The sequence below is a fragment of the Gopherus evgoodei genome, unplaced genomic scaffold (assembly GCF_007399415.2).
Source record: "Gopherus evgoodei ecotype Sinaloan lineage unplaced genomic scaffold, rGopEvg1_v1.p scaffold_40_arrow_ctg1, whole genome shotgun sequence".
NCBI classification, from domain to species: domain Eukaryota; kingdom Metazoa; phylum Chordata; order Testudines; family Testudinidae; genus Gopherus; species Gopherus evgoodei.
In genome coordinates this window covers 2,223,585-2,236,701 of record NW_022060061.1, presented here as the reverse complement: position 1 = coordinate 2,236,701, position 13,117 = coordinate 2,223,585, and the positions used below count along the sequence as shown (strand labels likewise).

The window sequence follows — 13,117 nt, the reverse complement described above, 5'->3', positions numbered from 1 at the left end:
CAGCCCCGCCGAAACTCCGACCCCCGCCTTTGCTGAGGGCGGGGCGGCCTTGCCTGGACGGGGGGGCGGATCCAGCCGGGCAGGCGGCAGCTGCGGGGGGCGGAGCTCCGCCCATTCATAACCCTCCATGGAGGAAATGGGGCGTGGGGATAAGGCTGAGCTGACCTCGAATTCCCGGCCCTGACCTGCTCCACACCGAGCTAGGGAGCAGAGACGAGGAACCCAGGAGTCCGGATTCTCCCATCCCCCACCACCAGATCCCGCCCCCTTCCCGAAACTGGGAATAGAACCCAGGAGTCCTGACTTCAGGCCTCCCCCTATTCCTATCCCCGCCCCCCAAACTAGGGCTAGAACCCAGGAGTCCTGCCACACACACCCCGCCCCCACTCTCCTCCCAGAGCTGAGAACAGAACCCAGGTGTCCGGACTCCCAGCCGCCCCCCCGCCCTCTAGCCCCTAGACTCCACTCCCGGCTCCTCCTCCGCCTGGGTATTTAATTCCAGTCCAGCCAGTATGACAAGTCCCTGCTGTGGGGTTACTGGTTGTCCCCTCCCTGCCGCAGGGGATTTCTCATGACTCTTGGCAGCTGACTCCATGGGACCCTGGCCCGCAGGGGGCTGCTGCTAGGAGGCCTTGTGAGGGGAGGGGGAGCCATCGGGGGAGAGGTGGCTGTGTACATCTGAAGCTGTATGTGGGATTTGTTGATGGTCAGGTTGTGGAGGATAATGTGAGGGTTGTGTGCTGTCTGTGTGGGCAGGGAGTGAGGGGAAGGGGGTTTGCATGTTGTCAGATTGTGTGAGGGAGTTGTGTGGCATGCAGGCAGGTTGTATGTGTGTTTGAGCTGTGTACAGGTAGACTGTGTCCACTCAGGCTGGGTGTGGTTGTAGTCAGATTGTGGGGGGGAGTTGTAGGGTATGTGTGTAGTCAGATTGTGGCGGGGGGGAACAGGCAGTGTGTGTCAGGTGTTTACAGATAGGTTGTGTACAATCTGATTATGAGGGGATGTGTGTGGTCAGGTTGTATTTAGTCGAGTTGGGGGAGAGTTGTCTGATATGTGTAGAGGGAGGCTGTGGGGGGGCGTTTCGAGGCAAATTGTGAGTAGTCAGATAGTGTGGGGGAGTTGTGAGTCAGTGAGAGAAATAGGCTGTGTACAGTCAGACTCTGCCTGAATGTGTGTAGCGGGGTTGTGCCATCTAGTTGGATTGTGGGGGGGGATATTGTGGGTGGATGTGTTGTGTAGATGGGATGTGTTAGGAGTTATGTGGGGGTGGGGGTGATAGGCAGGTTGTGGGTGGGTGGGGAGATGGGTTGTGTAGTCATTATGGAGGGAGTTGGGAGATTGTGGGGAGTTGTCAGGTATTTGGGCTGTTGGGGTGATAGGCAGGTGGTGACTGGGGGAGACTGGGGGGTGACAGGCAAGTGGTGGGTGGCTGGGGAAATGGAGGGTGATTGCAAGGTGGTGTGGGGGTGACAGGCAGGTGGTGGGTGGCTGGGTGGAGATTGGGGGGGGGCTGTAGCCTGTAGTGGGGCTGTCAGGCAGGTGGTGGGTGGCTGGGGGGAGATTGTGGGGTGACAGGCAGGTGGTGGCTGGGGGGAGATTGGGGGGCTGTGGGGTGACAGGCAGGTGATGGGTGGCTGGGGGGAGATTGGGGGGAGATTAGGAGGCTGTGGGGTGACAGGCAGGTGGTGGGTGGCTGGGTGGAGATTGGGGGGGCTGTAGCCTGTAGTGGGGCTGTCAGGCAGGTGGTGGGTGGCTGGGGGGAGATTGTGGGGTGACAGGCAGGTGGTGGCTGGGGGGAGATTGGGGAGGGCTGTGGGGTGACAGGCAGGTGGTGGGTGGCTGGGGGGAGATTGGGGGGTGACAGGTGGTGGCTGGGGGGAGATTAGGAGGCTGTGGGTGTGACAGGCAGGTGGTGAGTGGCTGGGGGCGCCAGGCTGGGGGGATGGGTGCAGTCCCAGGTGCTGTGCAGACAGGCGGGCTGCGCGGGAGGGATTTGCAGCGCGAGCCGATGGGTTTTTCCCGGTAGGATCCCGGAAGGACGCTCCCCATAGGCCACAACGGGGCCTTCCGGCCTCTGCCCTTATACGGAAAGAGGAAGCGAGGCGGCCCCAAACGTAGCCCTTTTTGGAACGTTGGTGCGCGCCGCGTTCGAATCCCGCCCCCTGTCGTCATGGGCCCCTGAGATAGTCATGGAAACGGTAACCGGGGCAGGCTGGGGTGACCTCAAGCGTAGGGCGGGGCCTCCTCCTCCTCTTCCTTCCTCTTAAAGAGCCCGCGGCGGGGAAGGGGCTGGTGCTGGGCGAGTTTCTTCTCGGGCCTGCGGGGAGGTGGAGGAGGGGCTTGACCCCCCCTCCCCATTCGTGCCCCCCTGTACCGACCCCCCTGCAGTGCCACAGATGCGGGCGGGTAATTCTGGCCTCTTTGCAGCGCTGAGATTATGACCCTAAAAAAAAAGAAAAGCAGCTTTACGTGGGAGCTCGACCCCCCATTGCGTCGCCCCGGGGTTTGCTGCGGGACTTTCTTATAAACCATTCGGGAAAAGGTTGCACTCGCTGGAGGGCCTTAAAGCAGCTTTGCGTGGAAGGGTTTTTGAGGCTTTCTAGAGCCAAGTTGAGGGGTGATACCAAGCCGGCTGCACGCCTCGCAGTGCCCCGTTCAACTTCATCTAGGTGGGGCGAAGCATGAAATAATTCCCCAGAGCGATTGCGTGGCCAACACCGTTTGTACACCTGCAGGAGATTGTGGCGTGGCTTCAGTGCTATACAGGTGCGAACGTTGGTCCCTTACGAGGGGAGCATAACGAGTTGTGCGGTGCAGCCGCTTGCATCCGGCACACGCACGTTCTCAGCGAACGGAGGAGGATTTCATTCACGACGAGTTCTGGCTCAGAGTTGGGGTTTGCTGTAGTACGATGTGTTTACTGGCATGACACGAGACACGGCGATTGCATTGTACGGGCACGCATTTTGCAGCCAGCACGCACACACACACACACACACACACAGAGAAAGCCATGTTTGCGTTTGCCTGGGAGGTTGCATTCCATGTACACAAGGTGCGTTTTATCTAGCAGAGATTGCAGCCTCACACGCGTTCTGCTTCTGCTGCATTGCACGCGGAGACAGATTTATTTGGCAGACTGCATTAAACGGAGATGGTGCTTTTGCTCAGACACAGAAACGTTACACTCACAGACTGCATTTGCACTTAAAACAGCGATTGTGCTTACGTTATTGTGCAGCGAGCTTTATTGCACGCTGTGCAGTGCTGCATGTATGTATCGCATTGCACGTGCACGTGCACTATCCGCTGCATTCAATGCATCGCGCGCACCCAGGCCTGGTGCAAGAGTTGCACGGCTGGCCCTGCACAGCCGGCTGGCGTTGGCTCCAGAGACTGCCCGGCACTCACACCCGCTCCGGTGGCATGTGCTGCACTGCGCGCGCAAACAAGCCTCGAGCTCTACCTTGGACGCGCATAATAAAGCACAACTGCCCGGCGTCTGGCTGCATGGGCCTAAGCGGCCGCGGGCGGCTGATCTGAAGGGGGAGTCCTTTTTGCATCGCCCCCCCGCCCCCGCCCTTAGGGCTCTGCTGCGGCTGGCAGCTTCCTTCTCCTCCCCTCCCCCAGGCCTCGGCATTTCCGTCCTTCCTTCCCCTCCCCCCCACTAGTCGCTGGGGGTGGCGGCGCGTTGCACAGGCCGGATGCGGCTGAGTGAGTGGGCGGGGGCGGCCCGGGCGCTGAGATCACCGGAGGTATAAAAGCAGCGGAGCTGGGCGCGGCTGGGTTTAGTCCGGGCGGCTGGTCCGAGGCGGCGGCGGAACAAAAGCGCAGCAGCAGCAGCAGCAGGCGGCGTGGGGGTGGGAAGACCCAGGCGCAGCCCCCCGCCCCCAAGTCTCGGGTCGGTGCAAAGGGCCCCGGCCGCGTGAAACAGGCCGATCCGTGCAGGAGTGAGCCGGGCCGCCGCCCCCGCCCCCGCCCGGCATGGAGGTGCAGAAGGAAGCCCAGCGCATCATGACCCTGTCGGTGTGGAAGATGTACAACTCCCGCCTGCAGCGCGGCGGGCTGCGGCTGCACCGGAGCCTGCAGCTGTCGCTGGTCATGCGGAGCGCCCGGGAGGTTTATCTCTCGGCCAAGCTGGAGGAGGACGAGGAGGGGCGACTGGGGCCGCAGCCCGGCCCGGCGGAGGAAGGCGCCGGCCAGACCCCGCTGCAGCCAGCCGCCTGCCCCGGCCCCCTGGCGCCGGAGGAGCGGGCAGCCCCCGCGGACCGTGGAAACGCTCCGGGCGCAGGCGATCCGGAGCCCATGGAGACGCAGGACAGCAGCGGGGACTTGCCCCCGGCGACTCCAGCGCCCGGGGCCGGTAGGCAGCCGGCGCGGGGCGGTTCGTTGCCACCCCCGGGCAAAGCCAGCAGGAAACGGCGGAGCAGCAGCTTGGACAAGCCGGGGGCCGCCGAGGCCGGACTGGTGCCCACCAAGAAGGCCCGGCTGGAGGCGGAGGAAGAGGAGGGCGAGCGGCAGCCCCAGGGACAGGACGGCCCCTTCCCCAGCCTGGCCAAAGTCCTGCAGACCCGCTTCTCTGGGATGCTGCGGGGCGGCCCCGCAAAGGGCCCCGAGCCCACGCCGGGCTGCCGGCCCGGGGACGGGGTGCTCAGCATACTGGTCCGAGCCGTGGTGGCCTTTTAAATCCCCGTCCCCGCCGCTTTGGGGGGACTCGTGGCGGGGGGACCTGCCCCGCGGCGCGCAGCGGCTCGCTCGGCCCCTGGCGGGAGCCATAGGGCAGGACGGGGGTCGCAGCCCCCCTCTCCCTGGCGGAGGGGGGGCGGGAGAGACAGGCGAAGGCCGGGACTGGATGGAAAGGGCAGCGGAAGGAAGATCGGACTTTCCCCTCCCCGCCCTGCTGGGTCCAGGGGGAGGCGAGGCCAAAGGATCGAGGGGACCGACAGACGCCGCCGCTTTGTGTGTGTGGGAGCGGGGCGGGGCCGGGGGGGAACGGACTTTGGCACAACTTCAGGATGGGGGAAGAGACTCGCAAGCCGGGCCGAGCTTTCCCTCGCCGAGAAATGGTTTATTTTTGTGCAGAAAAATGCTGGGGCCTGACCCGGGATCCACTGGTGCTATTCCACAACCCCAGCCCTCGGGGGGGTGGAGCGGGGGTTGTGTGGGGCTTTTTGTAACTTGAAACTGTGTTGTTGTGTGTCCTTGTGATGGCAGAATGTTTGCTGGGGGGCGGCAGAGAGGGGGCTGCAGACCTGGCGGCCAGATGCGGGCTGAAGGGGTTTCAAAGGGAGCGAACGGTGCTGGGAAATAGCCCAGGAAGGGAAGCCGGTTTCTCTAGCCCTCCTCCGGCGCCTGGTTCTCCAGCACCCGCAGAAAGTGGGGTGAGGAGGAGGATGGGTGCCCGACTTCCTAAATTGCTTTCCTCAGGGGGACTTCTTCAGAAAGTGGGTTTTGTGTGTGGTGTTTTCAGGAGGCCTTTTTACTTTCACCAACGAAAAGCTGAACCCCGGATTCATTAAGGAAACTTCCCCCCTTCCAGCCAGGCCTGCCAGTTATGACACACCGCTCATAGGACCAGTCATTGCATCACACCCCGTCTAGAAGGGCAGCAGGGAATTTCCTGCTCAGACCGCCTGTGTGTGTGTGTGTGTGTGTGGAGCTGGTTTTTCAGGGTGTGGGTGGGGTGTGTGTCAGCCTGACTCATTTAACCCTCTAAAGGAGAACTGAGAGGAGGCTGCCTTGTGCTGCTTGCTCTTAAAAATCAAATAAAAGATGTGGGTTCTTTTTAAAAAAACAAAAACTAGGAAAGTCACAGACTCTGGAGGGGTTTTTTTCCCCTTCAGGCTGGGAGTGGTGGAGGGAAGTTTCTTTTACTCAGTTCTGAGTTATTTGAACTAACCAATGTCATGCGATTATTAAAGTTGGTCTGAATTGCTGAAGATCAAAGGAGAAGAGAGAAGGGGAGAAATCCTGGTCACCCACTGTGACCCTGGAATTTTCAAAGGAAGATTATTACGTGTTCAGATCCCGCTGTAAAACTGAGAATTGGCTATCTCTTTCTGTTATAATGGCTAGTGAGTCTAAGATCTCCCCCCCCACCCCGCCTGCCACTGTCTTGTTTCAAATCAAATACCCCTCGAGCTCTCTTAGAGTCTAAGGAGAGGAGGGATGTATCAGTCTGTGTTTGTGGATGTCGTCATGGCTTTACCTAGACCCATGAACAAAAATCATTCTTTGGTTCCTGAATTTGTTAGTTTCCCACAGAGGACACTAGCGAATGGATTAAAACAACCAGGAAAACCCCCTACACAGCTGAGACATTTCTTTTTAAATGTGACCCATGTGTCTTGAATGCTTGTAATTTATATCTGTAGTTCCATATTTTGTATTGTCTTGGGGGGGGCGGGGGACATGGACTGGGCTTTCCTCCGCTGTGGTGTCGTGAATTTTTTTGTTAAATAAAAACCATTTGTGAATCTGGTGAAGTTGTTACACTCTGCATTTGTCATAGAAATGGGGGGGGGGGGGGAAAGCTGTTTTAAAGGCCTGGCTAAATTTAGTGGCAGGCTTTTGTTTGGCCTGTTCCAAGCTGGACAGGCTCAGCAGCTGCTGATTTCAGGCCTTGAGCAAAAACAAGATGGGCTCCTAACCCCTTGACTGAGGCTGGGTGTGAATCCTGTTTATTCCAGTAGGACCCAGGCGCTGGATGCAGTAGAGGATCCCCCATGGAAGGAGTCTGATTCATTCCATTGGTCCAGCCAACATCTGCCCCCTTTTCTCCCTCCCCCTGAGTCTTGGCGCCTCTATCCCTTTGTGATCTCCCCTCTCTGCCCCCCTAGCCTGTTGGGTGACCCCACACAGGGTGACAAATATCAAATTATGTAACAGTGCCCTTGGGTTGTGGTGGGAGTATCAACAGGAGAGGTTTAAATGGCCTAGTACCTGCAGACTTCTAACTGGTTAGAAATACTCACTTAGAATCTGGCCAGCTGGGTTGGGGGGCCGGGGGGGGCAGTTAAAACGATTGAGGGTGGGGGAGGGGTTGGTTGTGTGTCCCTGGAAACAACTGACACGACTTCCATGAAGTGGCCTAGCGAGCTGGGCTGCGAGGGGATTATCAGGCGAGATAAAATGGATCTTTTCTTGGCACAGCATGAGAGGCGGGTTAGCAGCACATCCGCTGGAGGCAGGTGCAAACCCTGTGAGACGGGAGCCATGATCCCCCTGCAAAATAATCAAGCTGTATAGAAATGGGGGAGGGCACTTGGGTCCTGCAGCTGGGGTGGGGGATTGGGACATGGTGCCCTTGCTTGGGGGTCCTGCAGCTGTGGTGGGGGATTGGGACACGGTGCCCTTGCTAGATGGGTTTACAATTGCTGCTGGTCAGGCATTGAAAGTGTAACCTGTATCCTGGTGATCCCGCCCTGACAGGACCACAAATGAGGGGCAGTGCTGGATGCCTGGACTTTAAAGCATTGTTGGCTGGTAACGAGCCAGGGCATAGTATTTTCCCAGAGTTACAGGGCCCAGGACTCGGCTGTTTGTCTCCCAGGCCCTCCCTGGAACTGCTTGCCCCAGCTGCAGGTGTCTGGATCAGTTCCTCAGTGGTGGTCAAAGCTGGGCTGGGGGTGCATCCGGCCTCAGGAATTCTCTGTGTGATCCAGCCTCTGACCTTCCTAGCCCTCTTAAAATCAAAGGTGTTTAGTACAGATGGGTCCATGATGCAGCTGCCCAGGGGTAAGTCTGCGTGTTTCTATTGTAGCCATTCCCGGTGGCCCTGTTGTGTGGGGAGCTGTACAAACGTGCGCTCACATAGTCGAGTGGCAGGAGGGGAAACTGAGGTACTGAGTATGGGTGGGATTTGACTCAGGTCACTGGTGGAGCTGGGGAGAGAACCCAGGTATCCAGACTGGGCTGCGTTTCCAGTCAGTTGCCTAGATGTGTGGATGCCCCAGTGCCACGTGCTTTGAGCCTGATGGTGCCGTGTTTGCACTAGTGCAAAGTGAGTAAAACACATCTAGGTCAGTTTCTTCCACAGTAGGCAGGGCAGGCCTATCCCCAGTGTACAGAGGGCAAACTGAGGCACAGAGAGGCTAACTGACTTGCCCAAGGTCACATGGCAAGCATGTGACAGTGTAGGGCTGGACTGCTCTGCCCTGCCTCTCTTTGCATAGGTGAAGTCCAAGTAATTGAAATGCCAGGGGTGGGGGGTGTTGTCACCCTTTAACAAGCATCTTAACCGTGTATTCTTTTAAAAGTTACCACAGAATAAAGCCCCCATTGCTGATATTGTAGCCAGCTTAAAGAGCTGGCTACTGTGTAAGTGCAGCTCCACCCTAGTGGCTGGAGTCTGAACTTCTCATTGGTGTGTCATAATCCCTGTAGTGCAAACACTGAATGGGGAGTTTCCTGAAGCTCAAGCAAAGAAGGGGGCCTGGGTGCAGGAGGATCTGAGTTTTGTTCCCAGCTGCTGCTGTGAAATCTGGTGTGTGGTGGGAGTGATGATAGCTGTCCTACGTGGAAATTCACAGCTGATTTTTAAAACTGGGGGTTGAAAGCAGCCAAATTCTGTGGTTTTACAATCACTTTCTGTGGCACAGTGCAGACGGTGGTGGAATTGTAGGCTGTCGCTTTACCCTGATGGGGTTTTCCTGGGCCTGGTTGCAGGGGCTCTGTAGGGAAATGCGTGATCTGGGCCGAGCAGCCAGGTTTGAGGAAGTTGGGGTAAATTTCATTTTTCTGGCCTCAGGGAGCAGCCTGCATTTATCTCTCTCTGGTTTTGGGTCCTTGCATGTTCTCGGTCTGGATTCTAAGAATAAAAGTGGTGCGATGTCACAACTGTCCAAGGAGAGTATTTGGGGGTTTTCATCTAGCTTCTGTGTGCAAGGGTCATGATCAGATGAGTGACCTTCCCCCTGCTCAGCTGAGTCTGCCCCCCGCTTTTCTGACAGCAGCTCCCTGCATGATGGGAAATGCAGCGGTAAGCTCGCGGGGTGCACTCAGAGGAGGTTTGTGGCAGGAAGGGAAAGGAGGACTCAGCAGGAAGCAGACTGGCAGAGAGATGATGGGGAAGCAGCTGCCGTGGGACAGGATAGAGCTGTGGGCTGCCTGGGGGAGGAAGGGGGGTGCTGACTGGCAGAATCCAGCTCTCTTCCACCCCATGCAGCTGCAGCGGACCCGACAAGGGGGTGGTTTTGGCAGAATCCAGCCCTCCTGCCCCCGGTGCAGTGGTATTAGAGAATGACTTCCTTTCTAGCAGCCGCCCATCAGAGACAGGATGCTGGGGCGGATGGGCTCATTCTGCTTTGCTGGTTCCCAGGCCACAGGCGAGGTTCCGGTGTTCTCACGGGGGCCAGGCACCCTCGGGCACCCATGAGCCAGGGGAGGAGGGGCAGGGAGCGCACATGGCCCCAGTGGCAGGGCCAAGAGGGTGATAGTTGTTGATCCTGGTTATTATGGCAGAGCCTTGGGCTGCAGCACTGTACAAATACTAGCAGGGCCCCAGGGAACTGCCCCCTGGGAGGCAGTGATGTGTAATGGTTAGAGCAGTGGTGCTGGGCACCAGGATGCCTGGGTTCTATCCCCAGCTCTGGGAGGGGAGTGGGGTTCAGTGATTAAAGCGGGGGGGAGGGGCTGGGAGCCAGGACTCCTGGGTTCTATCCCCAGCTCTGGGAGGGGAGTGGGGGCTGGTGGGTTAGAACGAGGGGGGCTGGGAGCCAGGACTCCTGAGTTCTATCCCCAGCTCTGGGAGGGGAGTGGGGGCTGGTGGATTAGAATGAGGGGGGCTGGGAGCCAGGACTCCTGAGTTCTATCCCCAGCTCTGGGAGGGGAATGGGGGCTAAGGGTTAGAGACCCAAAAAAGTTTACAGTCAGAGAGCTTCAAGCCTTGAAGTGCAGCCTCCAGAGTGTGGTTCCGTGGCACGGGACTTGCACAATTCCCCTCCACCCCCCATGCAGGGCTAGCTTTGTTCCAACAGGTGGGGAAACTGAAGCACAGAGGGCCAGAGTGCCTTACCCAGCAAGTCACTGCAACTACTAGACTCTCCTCTCCTAGAGCTTGGCTAGATCCCAGGAGTCCTGACTCCCTGCTCCACTCACTAGACCCCACTCCCCTCCTACACCCAGGCACAGACCGCAGGAGTCCTGACCCCCAACATCACCTGCTCTAACCACCAGACCTGGGAGGCGGTTCCCGGTGGTGCTGAGTGGGTCTGAGGCTCGCCCTGTAATTGCTCAGCCTGGGTCCCTGCAGTGTCTGTCTGGCCCCTCCCTGCCCGTGCTCTGAGGTGTGCAGGGAACGTGGGAGCCCCGCACACCCCAGGAACGTGGGGAGGGAGCGGAGGGGACCAGGGAGGAGACAAAATCTCTTGGATTGAGACGCCCTGTGCATTTACCTACACTTGCTCACACAGCTTTGCACTTGGGGGTGGAGGCCAGGACTCCTGGGTTCTCTCTCTGGCTGGAGCAGGGGTGTGGTGGGGGCAGGGGTGTGTGTGTAAATTGCTTTTCGATGTTGTTGAATCCTACGTGTGTGTGTTTGTATGTGGGTGTGCACACACACACACACACACACACACACACACGCTCTCCCTCTGCCCCCCTGGGAGTTGGGGGTGTGTGATCCTCCTCCCATGTGGGGGATTCTGTCCCAGGCCGGTGGGGATTCTCTTCCCTAGGGGGGCAGGGAGATGACTCTTCTCCTGGGGGGGGCATAGGGAGGGGGGTGCATTACAGGGCTGGGGTTGGCCCCCATGCAGCCCCCCTCCCTCCCCCAAGCTCAGCTCACACGCCCGCGGCTCAGGGAGGTGGCCTGGGAAAATGGCAAGCCGCTCCCGGCCACTCATGCCCCCGCCCTAGTGAGGTGGCTCCAACGCCGGGTGTGGCGCCAGGCTGGGGCGTGGGGGCCACAGGCATGTGCCCCAAAGGGCTTTGTAAGGATTTCCTGGGGGTGGCCAAAGGGGGCTCCAGGTGGGTCTCAGAGCAGAGGTTTGAAGGGTATTTTATGGGGGGGGCATATGGAGAGCACATGCTGTAGGGGATAGAGGAGTGGGCAGGGGCACATGTGGGGAGGTGGGACAGTGGTATATAGGGCAGAGGCTGTTTGGGGGGAGGCAGGTACTATTTTTTGGGGAGGAGGGTGCTGGGAGCCAGGACTCCTGGATTCTATGCCTGGCTCTGGATCTAGTGATTGGGGGAGGAGGCTGGGAGTCAGGACTCCTGGGTTCTCTGCTTGCTGGGAGTGGATGGCGGGAGCCGCCTCCCCCGCCCCCCAGGGCCACTGCCTGTTTCCTCTTCCTCTTGCGGCCCAGCCAACCCCTCCAGGCGCAGCCTGTACAGACAGGAAGGGCACCAAGCCGGAGGGGGGATGGGGGGCTCGAACAATGGGGGGTGGGGTAGCCCCTCTCTGTATTAACCTCGCAGGGGAAGGGGCCCAGGCCATTGCAGAGCTGGGGGGGCCGTGGAGGTAGAGAGGGGGCACACCCATGTGGAGGCTGCTAGGGCATCTATCATCAGCTGGCACACACAGGGGGACTCGTGGTTACAGCAGGGGAAGGGGCTGGTAGACAGGACTCCTGAGTCCTATCCTAGCTCTGGGAGGGGAGTGGGGTCTAGTGGTTAGAGCAGTGGGGCTAGGAGCCAGGGCTCCATCCCAGGTGGGGAGGGGAGTGGGGCAGGAGGAGTGGAGGCTAGAGGAAGGGGACTGGAAGCAGAGCGGCATTTCTGGGTGCATCTGTCAGCCTGGGGAGGTGTGTGGGGGTGTCTGTTGATGACCCCCCCCCACCCTGTGGCTTCCCTAGGCCGGTCACTCTCACAGCCCCACGGGTGGCTGTCTATGGGCCCCTGGCCCAGCACCACGACCTTTGGAGCTGGCAGGGTGGGAGGCCGGATCGGCCGGCAGAGGGGTTTGCTCTATGGGTCATTGACCAGCGAGCTGGGGCCTGGCCCAAAGCAGGACAGTCCTGGGGGGACACTACAGAGACCAAATGCAGGATCCCCCCAACCTCTAGTAGACCAAAACTGATGGGGGGAATGGGAGCCAGGACTCTGGGATCTCTGAGGGGAGTGGTGTCTAGGGGTTAGAGCAGCAGGGGGCTGGGGCGGCTGGGAGGCAGAACTCCTGGGTTCTGGCTACGTGTGGGGGTGGGGCTATTTACCTTGCTGCGGTGAGTTGAGCGGCTGGGCCCCATGTGGGTGGGCTGGCGAGGTCAGGGCTGGGCGCTCCCCGCCCTGGAATGGGGGAACACTCCCACGCACCCCAGCGTGACGCCACCCCGGGGCCCCAGGCTGAAACTGGCAGTGACTGAACCAGCCGCTCCGGTCTGCACCCTGGCCCCATGGGAATGGGGAGTGCTGCACGGCGGGGCCAGAACCCAGGCGTCCTGACTCCCAGTGTCCCCTGCTCCAACCACTAGGCAGTGACATGTGGCAGGAGGCGAAATTAGGGCAGCGTGGAGCCGGCTGGGCCCTGCCTTACAGGGTGTGGGGACATGGGCTGGAGAGAGGCTGGGGGAGGGGGGCAGGTTAGTGCCTGCTCCCCCCCCACTCCCCACATGCCAGCCCAGCTACACAGCCTTGGCCCTGCCCAGCGCCCCCCAGCTCCCCGGAAGGTGTGTGTGTGGGGGAGAGTTCCTGGCACCAGAGCAGGACAGGCAAAAGGAAACTAAGGCAGCGCCAGAAACATGTGGTTAAAATAGACTCTGGTGTGTGTGTGTGCGTGTGTGTGTGTGTTTTGGGGGAATGAGGGTGCTCTCCCTCTTAATGGCACAGCCACCCCCCAGTGCCCCCCCCCCAGTTCTGCCCAGAGCTCTGTGGGGGATCTTGGCACATCAGGAGCAGGCTCCAGGACAGCCATGGGGGGGCTCTGTGGTATGAGTGCTGCGCTGTGAGCCCCTTTTGGCATGGGGGGGCTTGGTACTCTACATGCCCCCCAGATCCTGGCTCTGATGTGCCCCCCCCATGCACACACGGTGCCCCCAACCCGCCTCACACCCAGGTCACTGTGGGGGCATTTACCCCTGATGCCACCTGTACCAGGGTGTGTCTGCCAAGGGGGCTGGTTTCTCCTGGGGGGGCGTTCCCCAGTGCTGGGCTGGGGGGCAGGGAGCTGTTGCTTCCG

General features: G+C 59.8%; 1 protein-coding gene across 1 annotated transcript; it reads left to right on the top strand.

The window, feature by feature from the left end:
• Nucleotides 1-2,988: 2,988 nt before the first annotated feature.
• IER2 (immediate early response 2) lies at nucleotides 2,989-12,623 on the top strand. The gene is made up of 2 exons (XM_030546126.1): nucleotides 2,989-5,653; nucleotides 12,609-12,623. Exon 1 carries the CDS (start codon nucleotides 3,985-3,987, stop codon nucleotides 4,684-4,686), a length of 702 nt encoding a protein of 233 aa, XP_030401986.1. The 5' UTR covers nucleotides 2,989-3,984; the 3' UTR covers nucleotides 4,687-5,653; nucleotides 12,609-12,623.
• Nucleotides 12,624-13,117: the final 494 nt, after the last annotated feature.

Excerpts from the sequence above, each read along its gene's own strand:
- IER2 (XM_030546126.1), top strand. The coding sequence starts at position 3,985 with ATGGAGGTGCAGAAGGAAGCCCAGCGCATCATGACCCTGTCGGTGTGG.